The 14,587-nt window shown below is 37.5% G+C and overlaps 1 protein-coding gene across 5 annotated transcripts in view; it reads right to left on the bottom strand.

The window, feature by feature from the left end:
- Nucleotides 1–14,587, bottom strand: part of ppp6r3 (protein phosphatase 6, regulatory subunit 3) — a 134,253-nt gene that overhangs the window by 32,867 nt on the left and 86,799 nt on the right. For 2 of the 5 annotated variants that reach the window (XM_073049604.1, XM_073049605.1), the window contains exon 15: nt 10,602–10,699. In XM_073049604.1, the coding sequence (XP_072905705.1) occupies nt 10,602–10,699 (98 nt within the window). The remainder of the gene's footprint in view (nt 1–10,601; nt 10,700–14,587) is intronic. The other 3 variants (XM_073049607.1, XM_073049608.1, XM_073049606.1) reach the window with 2 other exon arrangements.

Below are 14,587 nucleotides of genomic sequence, written 5' to 3'. Positions count from 1 at the left end.
CCCGAAATGTCAAATGTTTATTGCCCTCCATAGATGCTGCCTGACTTGCTGAAAACCCTACCTTTACAAGTTCATCCCCATCAAAAGCCACACTATTCACAAAAGGACCTGGAAGAAACTGTGGCATCGTTCCAGGTCAGAGATGCAACAAGTGATCTGAAACTAAGGCTACGTCCACACAAGACCAGATAATTTTGAAAATGCCGGTTTCACGGAAAAACGATCGGCATCTACACCAGGCATTTTTGAAAATACCTCCGTCCACATTAAAATGGGTATTTGGGCGAATCTCCTCCTACTGGGCATGCGCAGGACAGACATCTACAGAAAACCAGCGACATATTTGGTGTCAAATCTCGCCGTGAAAGACTTGGTGCGTGCCTGTGCAGTTACAGACTAGAAAAACTTAATTGCCAAACAACAGATAGCTGTTGGCTCTCGCGCAGGAGGACTTAAAACTTTAAAAAAAAACAAATACTGGAGCATATGGAGACAATCGACAGTGAGTTCATGGACAGTATGACCTGGCAGATGACGAACATTGAAAAACTGACCAACTCTGTTGCATTAATAAAGCACCTTGTTAAGTGTATAAAACATGTCTGCATCAGTGTTATCTTGTATTTCCATACAATGTTACATTCTATTGTCAGAGAAGTACTTGCATAAATAGGTAAACCACCTTCATACAAGCAAGGACAGAAAACAGGGCAAAGTGAGTATACTTATTTATTCAGTAAGTTATGAGTCAAAGTATTTGGTGAGTACATTTCTAACTCTTCTGGCTTCAGTCTCGTTGCTGTCTGTTCTGAAAGTGTTAGGTTGCATGGGGGATTGCGTTCAGGAAAACAATGAAATGCTGCCATCTGTTCCAGCACGTCATGACAGCGTTTCTAGAAATCTCCGGTTACCCCATCCACACTACTCTTGCCCAAGCGGCGTTTTCAAATTTACACACTCTGGAGGGCGTTTTAGAAAAGTTCCGTTTTCAGGGGAGGAGAACACTATTTCAGTGTGGACTGAGGGTCAAAACGAAGAGAAAAAGCTTCGGTTACAGATTTATCCAGTCTAGTATGGACATAGCCTAACACAGCTGATTAGTGAACAGAGAAAGGATTTGTAGCCGATTCTAGAGAGAGCATTCCCTCTTCGCCCTACCCACTGCTTAAATGGTTTCTGATTCTTGTTAATAGTTTTGCTATAATAACCCTTTTGGTCCTAAAAGAAATGACTTTTCTTAGAATAAAAGAAAAAGCCTGCTACTGTGGAGGTGCAATGAATTGAAATTCATTTCTTGGATGATGTTAGATATCAGTTAGCAAACCATTCTTCCCCCATAAGAAGTGGAAATTGCATAAGTTTCATTAGCTGAAAGTGGATTCACAGGTTGGCAGTATGGTGAAGGCGTCTCTTGATAATTAGAAGGCCTTCAGCAATCAGGGCATTGAGTTTAGACGTTGGGATGTTATGGTGCAGTTGTACAAGACATTGTTAAGGTCATGCTTGAAATATTGTGTTCAGTTTTGGTCACCCTGCTATAGGAAAGGATGCAGATAAGATTTACAACATTGCTGTCGAGACTTGAAAGAATAGGTTATAGGAAAAGGCTGGACAGCTAAGACTATTTCTTAGAACATAGTGGATGAGAATATTTTCTTATAGAGGCATACATAATTACGAGGGACATAGATAGGAAGAATGAAATCAATATTATTCCCAATGTTTGTGGAATCAAAAAACTAGAGAAGCATAGGTTTACCGTGAAAGGGGAAAGATTTAATAGGCACTTGAGAGGCAATTTATTTGAAAAGACATGTAGACAGGTACATGGATTGGAAAAGTTTAGAAGGTGATAGGTCAAATGAGACTAGTTGGAACAGCAATCTTGATTGTCATGAACCAGCTGGGCTGAAGGGCTATTTCTGTGCTCTATAAATCAATGATTCTATAGGAGTTCCTCTTGAAGGAGTCTGACAATTGAGTATAAATCAGGAATCTGTGTAGGAAGTTGGAGTCTATGCTCAGTGTATTGTCAAAACAACATAAATGTAGAATAATGAAAACATCAAAATCTAACAACTCCATCAGATTCACGACAATTCTAGAACACAAATGGCTGATATACAGTGGGAATAAGCAGTCAATTTTGTTTGAGGTAGTGTGATAGAATAAAATTGCAAATGTACTCTTGGCAAAATTGGTCAAAAACATACTACTGTGACATGGCTTGTACAAATCCACATACCTGAACAGCCAGTGTCTATTATGATAGGTACAAATCAGCTTCCACACAATAGATTAAATCTGGAGCATCTCCCTTAATTAAAAAAAACCTTTATCTTCCATCCCCTTTACCCTTTTGTCAAATCTAACCACTTTTCTATCAAGTTATACCAATACTTCTTCCCTTGCCCTCTCCTCCACTGCACAAGGTCTCTTCCACTATCATAAGTCTATTTTTTTTTTTTAAATTTCTCCAGTCTCAAAAACTAATATTAAATTTGGATCTAACTGATCACTTCAATTTTCTTCTCTTATATTCTGTGAAAAAACTAGACACACAAGAGATGGCAGATGCTAGAAATCTGGAACAACACACACAAAACCCCGAGGAATTAGGAAGTCAAGGAGCAGCATGTATGGAGGAAAATGAACGGTCCACTTTCCAGGCAAAGACCATTCATCAGGACTGGAAAGAAAGAGGACAATCCTTTGTCTCTTCCAATAGTCACCCTGCAGCTTCTCATACTATTTCCCTTCTTGCCCCCCCTTCCATCACCTGCTTCCACCTTCCTACCTTTCCTCCTCAATTCAATTTATCTGTCATCCACCAGCTTATGGTTCTTCCCTACCTCCCACCTTTTTATTCTGGCTTCTGCCCTCTTTTTTCCCCAAGTCATGCTGAAGGGTCTCAGCCTGAAATGTTGTTTATTGCTCTCAATAGATGGTACCCGACTTGTTGAGTTCCTCCAGTGCGTTGCAATGAAAAGACTAGTCCCAGCTTTGCTCCCAATGGCAAAGACAATACAGATTTTCAGCTCAGATCTTCAGGCCACCCAATGAATGCTGGTACTACAACTCATTCCCTGGCGGCTGGACTGACTTACTGAAGATCCTCATAGATGGCAGCAAAATTCAGGATTCCAAAGACAACAAATATAGGCTGACAGGAGTGAGATTGTAGGAGGACAGAAGGCATGGAGGAGGGAAGAAGGGTACAGGAAGTAAAACCTCAAGCAATCTGATTTTGGATGCAGTGAGAGAGAGGGGGTACACAGTTGGATTGACCCAGAAGCAAACTTTTCCATTCCTCTCGAACCAGAAGCAACACCACAGAGGCATTTACATCATGATCAATTCTTCACATATGCATTCAACCATGAGATTCCTGGAAACCTAGATGCTGTGATTTAAAATAGACTCCCCAGTAAAATAAAAGCAAGCTCCCTTCATCATGACAATAAAATGATCAGAGCATTTTCTGGAGGAGGTTGAAAATTAAGGTCAGTCAGATGCAGGAAATCGGAAATAAAAGCAAAAAAAAAACAACTGAAAATACCTACATTTGAAACAGTATCTCTGTTTGACCTGCTAAGACCCCAAGAGTCTTTGACATGACCTGCAGTCCCTATAAAAAGAATTTGCCGCCTCCCCCCCCCCCCACCCCGGGAATTATCTTGTTTTACAATATTGAATTCAGTGCATTTAATTTGGCTTTTTTGATACTGATCAACAGAAGAGACTCATTTGTCAAAGTGAAAACAAATTTCTACAAATTAGTCTAAATTTATTTTTATTAACACAAAATAATTGATTGCATAATTACTCACCCTCTTCAAGTCAGTATTTAGTACATGTACCTTTGGCAGCAATTACAGCCTCATGTCTGTGTGGATAGTCCTGACGAAGGGTCTCAGCCAGAAACGTCAACAGCGCTTCTCCCTATAGATGCTGCCTGGCCTGCTGCATTCCACCAGCATTTTGTGTGTGTTGCTTGGCTAGCTCTTGGTCAGCTTTGCACATCTGGACACTGCAATTTTCCCCCATTCTTAGAACATAGAGAATCTACAGCACATTACAGGCCCGCCGGCCCACAATGTTGTGCCGAACATCTAACCTACTCTAGAAGCTGCCTACAATTTCCCTACCGCATAGCCCTCTATTTTTCTAAGCTCCATGTACCTATCTAAGAGTCTCTTACAGACGCTATTGTATCCGCCTCTACCGCCTTTGCTGGCAGTGCATTCCATGAACCCACCACTCTGTGTGAAGAACTTATCTCTGATATCTTTCTTCTTTATAAAATTGCTCAAGCTTTATCAGATTGCATAGGAATAGTGAGTGAACAGCCCTTTCGAGTCCAGTCACAAAATCTCAATTAGATTAAGGTCTGAACTCTGACTTGGCCACTCCAGGACATTAATTTTGTTGTTTTTAAGCCATTCCTGTGCAGCTTTGGCTTTGTGCTTGGGGCCATTGTCTTGCTGGAAAACAAATCTCCCAACTTGCAGTTTTCCTGCAAACTGCATCAGGTTTTCCTCCAGGATTTCCCTGTATTTTGCTGCATTAATTTTATCCTCTACCTTCACAAGTCTTCCAGGGACTGCTGCAGTGAAGCATCCCCATAGCACGATGCAACCACCACCATGCTTAATGGTAGGGATAGTGTGTTTTTGATTATGTGCATGTTTAATTTGATAGCCAGCAAGCTCAATTTTGATTTAATCAGACCATAGAACCTTTCTCAACAGCTTTATCTTTGCCACTCTCCCAAAAAGCTTCAACTGGTGAAGCACCTGGGCAACAGTTGTATGCCACTCTCTCCTCTCTCGGCCACTGAAGCTTATAACTCCGCCAGAATTGTCATCAGTCTCTTGGTGGCCTCCCTCACTAGTCCCCTCCTTGCACAGTCGCTCAGTTTTTGAGGATGACCTGCTCTAGGCAGATTTATAGCTGTGCCATGTTCTTTCCACTTCTTGATGATTGACTTAACTGTACTCCAAGGGATATTCAGTCACTTGGAAATTTTCTTGTATCCATCTCCTTGTACTTTTCAATAAACTTTTTGCAGAGTTGCTTGGAGTGTTCTTTTGTCTTCATGGTGTAGTTTTTTTTCCAGGATACTGACTCACCAGCAGTTGGACCTTCCAGATACAGGTGTATTTTTACTACAAGCAATTGAAACACCTTGACTGCACACAGGTGATCTCCATTTAACTAATTACATGGCTTCTAAAAGCAATTTGCTGCAACAGTAATAATTTGGTGTATTATAATAAAGGAGATGATGACTTATGCAATCAATTATTTGTGTTTAAATTAATTTTGATCACTTTGTAGAGAAATATTTTCCACTTTGACATGACAGTACCTTTTTCTTTGGGGGATGGATACTTTTTATAGGCACTGTAGCTCTCTCTGCAGCTGTTACCTCAAAGATGTTCTCTTGAGTGTTGACATTTTCTGTTCCCTTAAGAAGATTATCTGTTCAGCTTTTACCTCTCCTCTATTAAAACTGCACGTGAACAAATTTTGCTCCCATTTCATATTAGCAAGATACATACCACATGTTTTTGGAAGATTAGCTTAATGTCTCCTTCTTGTCTCTAATGTAAGAATATTTACTACACAGGTACCTTGACTTACGCCTTGTTAGTATTGCTTCCTTCCTATGTAATATTTAATGCACTTCAAGTGCCAGTAGTCTTCGCTTGAGCTGGTATTATTAAAGTTGGTTTACACAATGGGCTGTTTTCCCTTCCTCTACTGTTCAAGTTTGTCATTTTGTCAACAACAATTTAGATTCAACTTATCAGGACCAGGAGCAGATGCATAAAGAGACTGCAATGACACTGGATTAGATGAGGGATCTAAGGATAGGTTAATGGAACAAGAGGCAAAACACAGATGCGATTTGGAAAAGAATGCTTTGACTAAGCACTAGCTCTAGAAAAAACAATTCCTGGAGATTTAATACAAGCTGTTGATATTATCTGACACTGATGCATCCATAAAAATTATGCAATACTTAGGTTTCCAGTTGATGCAGGTAAAGTATAAAAATCTTCATTGGTATTCTGCATTTTTACATAGTGTACTATTTTTCTGCATCCTGGAATAAATATAGAAATAAATTCATCTAATTTCATTGTTATTTTTGTTTCAGTGCTCTTGTTAATAAAGTTTATCTGAAAGCTAATATATGAAAGGAGAGCAAAGATTTCACAAATGGAGTTTCTTCGCTGAAGAGGGTAAATCAAGATATCCAGCCAAGTTCTGAAGCAAGGACTGCTTTTGATTCAAAACAAAAGTGTTCAATAATTCATCTGTGACACTATACACTTTGATCAGCTGTATTCTTGAAGAATTTACATATGCTCATCTGCTGATTTATCCCAAATGAATTATGAGAAGCTGAAGTTTTGAAATGGATTTTTTTAGCTCTTGTTTTACTAATAAATAAAATCAATGCAGAATACAAGATTTGTTATTTTTGAAGTTTGGGGTGTAGTCTGTTAGATTCAACAGATGTTAGATTGTTTTTATTTTACTTCAATCATTTAATCAAATTCACCAAAAAGAACAATTGCAGCATAAACAAATGAAAATGGATAACCATCAAACCTTTGGGCTCCATGGTATGTATCCACAATATCAAGCGGTTGGGTAGAGATCTAACCTCCCAAAACATAATTCTCCAAGCAATTTTAGATGTAGATTTGTGGCAAAATATTAAAACAGGTTTTAAACAATCATCCAAACTATGTTTAATGAAATGACGTCAGCTTAGCATCCTTCAGGTTCTTTGCTTAATTATGATGACTTATATTTGAATTTGTAAATATTTTAGCTTTCAAGCAAATGAATATATGGCAATATTTCATTTTCTGCAGACAATAAAAAAATACCGTAGAACAAATCCACGTGAAGTGCAATATGGAATTTACCTCAAATTAGCTAAATGTTTGACGGGCTGCGTTAAACCTCTGCAAGGGCAGAAGACGCAATATGTACCCTTTCATTCACAGGAAGCACTGTATGACTGTGGGAAAAGAAAATTATACTTTAAAGGCCTGAATCATAGAAAGGATCAACAGTACATGTTGAAATAGTTCACCAGTTAACATATTATCCAGCAGCTGAAACATCTTTTCACAAGGATTTAGAGTCTCAGCCACTGAATACATTTGTTTTTATCCAGTGAAAATATACCTTCTTGATTCAAATGTACAATTTCCTTTAGATACAAGGTTCAATTTTCCAGAGAAGATGTCAAACTTAGACTGTACTTCCACTATCACCAAGATCCAGCAATGGAAATAAAACTACCTCCAAATATTATCCACTGCCATTCAGGTGTCTTCTGAGTAAAATGTATAAGAAACCATAGTAAAGGTGGAAGCCAAATGCATAACAAGTCTGGGAATTAGGAAGCTTCCATCTGTCCCAGGAACGGCAAACATCTGACACAACAGGAACAACAAGCTTGAAGCATGTCAGACAAGAGCTTTAAGAAAACAGTGCATAATTCAGTTGTGCTAAAGCATCATCATCATCTTTCCATTGTTTGAAAAATTCAATTAAAATTCAGCAAGATTCAAATTACAAATTGGCCTATGTAGTAGTCTCCAACCAGTAAAGGCAGTAATCCCAGTAATATCCAAGACTATACCAGGAACAACTTCAAAGACAATATTTAACACCAGCACAAATATGATGGAATAAGAAAAGTGAAGTTGTCATCCAAAGGGCAGTTTGAAACCAAACCCAATGTTTCTCAAGGCTGGGTCAAAACAGCTATTCTGCATGAACAGCACAGCCGTTTCTTATAATAAGAAATGTTTCGTAAGACTGACTACACCAATGTCCATGGTTGTTAAGAGTTAACTATTTCTGGATTATCTAGAAGTTATGATTTAAGCTGGTACTTCACCAATAAACACAAGGAAAGGTTACTTCTTGCAAATGATACATGAGCCTTAGTGAAGGCAGGTTTTGGTGATCACATACATCTTGTCATTTTGACAAGAGTGATTACTGACATTATTTTATTATGGAATTATTTGATTTCCCCCTTTTTTAATAGTGAAAGCTCTCCTTAAAAGTCAGTTGGGGAGGAAATTCACAGTCGTTACAACAGACCACATACGTTGTCTTCGTCCAGCAGAGAGATGGAGGACTTTCTGTGCCAAGAGAATCCATGGGGAACAATTTTAATGCCACTAATATGAAGCAGGATCGCTTCAATAGCAGATTTCAGTAAAATAAACTCATATTTATGCAAAGAATAAGCAATACCACCAACTTATTTATCACTCCTTTCCACTGCTACCAACTCCCACCATGAATATACATTCAGCATGACTCAACCCAAGCTTCATATTTTCCAAAATATATTGAGGCTCCAATATTCTAAGGAGGAAACTAATCATCCGTGAGTAATTTCGCGCAACTGATGTAACATCTTCAAGAGTAGCAAAAATCATTTTGGGCTGAGATCAGTGCTTGGTGTGGGAAAGTACCAAAGCTGAGTTAAATATCAGCACATATTTAACATCAATGCAAATATAATAGTGGAGTGAAGTTGTAGTCCAAAGGGCAGTTTGAAACCAAGATGCTGCAAAAGATGATGATGAACATCAGCTGTGATTTCCCGTCACAGAACAAGGGAATGAAAGAGAAATGCACTGGTATATATCTAATACATGATAGACAACCATTAAATGCAAACTTAATGTCAAGTAACACAAACTTAAAAAAATGTATTTGCTATAAAAATAACATACTGAATTTATAATCAGCAAACATGACACAGTCGCACACCAATAGAAAAGTGAAAGTGCCTTGTAAGTTGACCGAAGACCATGATTCTGATATTAAATCAGCACAAAACTGAATTTTCACCTTTTCTGCTCATCCACCTAAAACAGATAATTCAATTGTGGATGGTTCATCAGCAGACATGATGCTTTGATATTTAATTTGAAAGAGCACTGTTTAAATACCAACAGACTTTTTCCAACAGTAGGAAGAAGACAATTATATCTTCACCATTTACTTAGTTATACAGCTTCTGATAAAGATAACAGATATTTTGAGAAATAACTAAGGATCAGTAAATACAATAGTATGAATTAGCTTTAATCTGCATATATTATTAGATCTAACTGAAGCTGCTTCCTCATGAGGATACCTTAACAAAATACTAAAATAACAATCAAAACAAGCCAAAAATTTACAATAATTTCCTAAACCCAAAAAAATCTTTCAAAATTACCAGTCTAAAAATGCAGCGAATTCAGCCTGAACACAATTAAAACAATTCTAAAGTGGTTAACAGAGAAGTGCTGTTGACATTGGTATGATTGATTGATTATTGATTTAGAGATACAGCACAGCAAAAGGCTCTTTGAGACCAATGAGCAAGCCTGCCCAGCAGCCCATCTATTTAACTGTAGCCCAATGACATGACATATTATAAATGACCAATTAACCTACAAACTGGTATTTGGACTGCAGGAGGAAGTTGGAGAAGCCAGTAAAAAACCCACACAAGAAGGATGTACAAACTCCTTACAGAGAATGTTGGAATTGAACTCTGAACTCCAAGGCCCCAAGCTGTAATAATGTCGTGCTGCTACACTACCACGGCGCATAAAACTGATAGCCCAGAATGGAGAATGCAAAATTGATATAATTAATAAAAAATAGCTCCATGGTTAGATAATCATGTAAGTGCACTGAACACAACCCATTTTAAGTAACTGTAACACAACTTCAGGACAATCATACACCAAATTTAAAATGTTCTTAATAATGTTGATCAAAATGATTTCATTTAGCACACAACAGGGACATCCAACATGCAGAGCAATTTTAGCGGCCTGCAAAACCGCCTCTAATTCTACTTTTTTTGTGAAAGATGTCTTTACTTTCAGCTTCAGATATTCCACCTGTTAAGGAATACACTTATTTTTTAAACCCATGGACTTTTAAATAATCCGTCAGACTGACTATGTAAAAAAGCGAGTATTAAAGATTTCAAGTTTCCAAACTTTGGCTGAGATGTGTAATAGTATGAAAGAAGGTTTACTTCTTGCAACTAGGAAAATAAAAACCAAATGGGACTTAAGTTTGTGGGGGGGGGGTAGGGGCTCATTTTTATATATATTTATATGTTAATATATTATTATTGCAGCCTTGTTACAGGTTTGGATACTCATATCAAGTTGGCAGCTCCAAAATGTTGGACATCCCTGTACTGTAATCCTGTTACTTTATTAAACAAATAATTAGCTGAGAACCAAAAGTGAAATTTTCATACACAGATTAAAATAAATCAACTCTACAATACATGCTTGGCAGAAGAGAACACGAGTTCCAAAGGACAAGAACCCAAAATACCAAAGCAGTTTAAAATAGTAGAAATCCAATATTCCAAATAGAGGATCAATTTAAAGACAATAGAAGAGGGAAAATATAAATAGACCCCAATCTCACCTCAATTTTTCATTTGAAAAGAATTTTATGCTACTAGAAAGATTCATAGCTAGTCACCCAAATCAAGCTACATACACCAGAATCAAGCAAAGCATACTTACTTCACCATGTCTTCCTGATCAGCAAACTCCTCATCGTTGAAGCCGAACTGGTCAATAAAATTGGACGTCATTTGTTGCATCTGATAATCAGAAAAGGCCTGGCAAACGCAGGACCAATGATAGGGATATAATCTTGATACTCCATCACATAAAGAAATGCACTTAATTGGGGACCCAAACATTTAAGTAACAAGAGTCTTCAAACAGGTTGTTATAGAAAATCCCTATAGCTGTAAATGTAAGAAATATAAAGTAACATCAAAAATTGCTAAAATTGCATGTCTTACGAGAATAGGTTGAGTGAACTTGGCCTTTTCTCCCTGGAGTGACGGAGGAAGATGAGAGGTGACCTGATAGAGGTGTATAAGATGACAAAAAGCACTGATCGTGTGGATAGTCAGAGGCTTTTTCCCAGGGCTGAAATGGCTAACACAAGAGGGCATAGTTTTAAGGTGCTTGGAAGTAGGTACAGGGGAATGTCAGGGGTAAGTTTTTTTATGCAGAGTGGTGAGTGGGTGGAATGGGCTGCTGGCAACTGTAGTGGAGGCAGATAAAATTGGGTCTTTTAAGAGGCTCCTGGATAGGTAACATGGAGCTTAGAAAAATAGAAGGCTATGGGTAACCCTAGGTAATTTCTAAAGTAAGTACATGTTCGGCACAGCATTGTGGGCCAAAGGGCCTGTATTGTGCTGTAGGTTTTCTATGTTTCTATCAATTTTCAAACAAAAAAAATGTTCCTCACTTTCCACTTCTCAAGGTAATATCTCACATAAATCAATGCAGGTAAACAATCCAAACACTGGTGGGCCCCTACAGACATTTAGGTATATTTTCATCTTTTTCACTTTCCAGAAGCACACACTAAATAGGAGTTCAGAAACAAATAGTTCCCTTCATTTGACTGTGCAATTATGATTCTGGCTTCAGTTCCAGATGAATCTGAAGCCGAAATGAATATAAAGTCTGCTCTACTGATTCTCATCTCTGTGTGCACCACAAACTTGATCCTTAGCAATGCAAACCTAATACATCCAAAATTAAATAAATCAGGTTGGATTCTCACTGCTGTCTTAGTAGTCAATTTAGAGATCAAAGAGGAGAAAAGACTGTATGATTTAGCACCAAAAATTAGCATGGGGGGAGAGAAACTAAATATATTCACATTCATGCGCTTTAGCAGCAACTATATCTTAGATCTTAAGAATAAACAGCATTTCAAAAAAGAATCTTTTAATCAATTTGTGACTCCAAGGTCTTAAATAACAACAGATTTTGTCATCAATTCCCCACAAGAACAATGTGAGGATGTTTGAATAAACAAATCTGTTAATCTTGTTCAATTGGTGCTCCCTTCAGTTAACAGATTTTAAAACAGCAGAAATCCAACAGTCCTCAAGAAGGGGTAATATCTTTTCCACATCCATCATGTCAAGCCTTTGCAGTATTTTATTAATTTCAATGACAACATTCCTCAAAGTCTAAGTCAAAATAAAAATTAATATCAAAAGTACATATGTTACCATATACTGTACTACCTTGAGATTAATTTTCTTGCAGGCATTTACAGGAAAATAAAGATACATAGAAATTATGGAAAACAATACTTAAACAAAGACTGAAAGACAACCAATGTGCAAAAGACAAATTGTGTCAATAAAAAAAATGCTACCGAGAACATAATTTATAAAGAGTCCTTGAAATTGAATCTGCAGGTTGTTGAATCAGTTCAGCGTTGTGGTGAGCTGTTACCCATCCCGGTTCAGCAACCTGATGGTTATAAGGTAATAACTGTTGCTGAATGTGGTGTTGGACTTGAGGCTTCTGTACCTCCTGCTGACAGTAGTAGCAAGAAGAGAGAATGGTGGAGATCCTTGACATATGCTGCTTTCTTATGGCAGTTCTTATGACTTTGCCTGTGATGGACTGGGCTGTATCTACCACTTTTTGCAGACTTCCATTCTTGGACATTGTGATATTGCATGAAAATACCAATCAACCAATTAGGATACACTCCACCATGTATCTACAGAAGTTTGTCAAAGGTTTTGGTGATCTGCCGAATCCATGTAAACTTTTATGGAAAGGTAGAGGTGTTGTCATGCTTTCTTTGTGATGGCAATTGCATGCTGGTCCCAGAACAGATCCTCTGATATGATAATCCTATGGAATGTAAAGCTACTGACCCTCTCCAACTTTGATCCCCTAATGAGGACTGGTTCAGGGACCTCTGGCTTCTTCTACCTGAGGTCAATAATCAGCTGTTTAGTTTTGCTGATGTTAAATGAGAAGTAATTTTATTTTTATTATTTATTTAGAGATACAGCACAGTAACAGGCCCAATGAGTCTGTGCTGCCCAATACACTTGTGACCAATTAACCACTAACCCTACATCTTTGGAATGTGGGAGGAAGCCTATATAGTTACAGAGAGAACGTACAAACTCCTTATAGACAAGCAGTGAGAATCGAACCCAGATCGCTGGTGCTGCACTAACTGCTACGCTACTGTGCTGGCTATTATTGTGGCACCACTCAAGCTTGTCTTCAATCTCTTCCATGTTGATTTGTCACCATCTCTGACTTGGCTAATAACTGTGTTGTTGTCAGCAAACTTAAATATGGTATGGGAGCTGTACTCAGCTGCACAATCATAAGTTTAAAGTGAGTAAAGCAGGGGCTAAACACAAAGCCTTATGGTGCACCTGTGCTGATAGTGATCATGCTTTGCAATTCTCTGTTCTATTGATCAAAGTCCAATTTATCTCACTCTTGCCTCATTTAAAAGAAATGCCTCTCAAATACCAGGATAGTGAATCTTTGCTACACTCTTTTCTATGGCATTTTATATCTTTTTTTTGGTATTAGGAGACCAAAGTACCCCAGTAAGACTAATGCATAGTGCTCCAGTCTCACGTAAATGTAGCAAGGCATTATGACCCCAATAATCACAGCCTGCCAAGCTAAAGGCTTAATTATTCCTATTTTGTTTTCTATCTGTTGACCAATTTTTAATCCACGATTATCTCAACTTCTTGGAATCTTAAACACAAGAAGTTCTTCAGATGCTAAAAATCCTGCAAGAAAGAATTTAATAGGCTGGATGACCTTAGAGGGATAGTGATAATCTTTCCAGTGGTTTATGGTACCAAAGCTACACAGCTTTAAATGATTCAACATTTACAGCTACAAGATATATTTCTAAAACAACCTTTCAAGTTTGAGTTCTCTGATTTTTTTTAAATACCTATATTAAAAATGTACCAAATGCTTGTCAGAACAGGTTTAACTAAATACCTTATAACCTCAAAGTAAATTTAGCAACTGCCTTCTATGACATATAAATGAACAACTCATAAGAGGACTATTATTCTAATTGTTTATGATTTGCACTTAATGATTGATTTTGTTTAACAAGATAGATTTTAGTTTAACAATACATTTTATTTATCCATGTATTTTCATTTCAGTCACCAAGTATTATACTCCTTTCACCAGACAGGTTATAGTTTTCACTCACTCATTGCAGTTTGAGGATTTCTATTTGATAAGCAACCTGACTCATGATGTATCCTTTTCCTCAAGCCTTAAATAAAAATTAGGTTCAAGTTTAACTGCATTCATCTGACATGCCTGGGACTTTAGTGGATGGGTAAATATTCTAAACAATAAGATATTATTTCAAAAAGTTTTAATTCTTTTTGTAATGTTGCCTAATATAGTAACATTTCTGAGGTCAAAAGGGAGCATAGGTACAGGGGTCTTGGTGAGTCAGAAGGGAGTGCAGGAATCAGAACCAAGTGAGCAACCATAGGATTTCCATAAAGTTGAATAGCAAATAATCATAATTTTACTATATAGTGAGCATCCAGACTCTTGATAAATATTAAGCAGTCATGAATCAGTTAAATTCGAGTTTTGGTTCCAATTTCAACAACCATTAAATTGAGATGCAAGGGCTGAGTAAACACTGGAAGCTGAAATGAAAA

This window comes from Hemitrygon akajei, chromosome 6 (genome assembly GCF_048418815.1).
Source record: "Hemitrygon akajei chromosome 6, sHemAka1.3, whole genome shotgun sequence".
NCBI lineage: Eukaryota > Metazoa > Chordata > Chondrichthyes > Myliobatiformes > Dasyatidae > Hemitrygon > Hemitrygon akajei.
The sequence above is the reverse complement of the archived record's forward strand: the minus strand, read 5'-3'. Positions and strand labels throughout refer to the sequence as shown.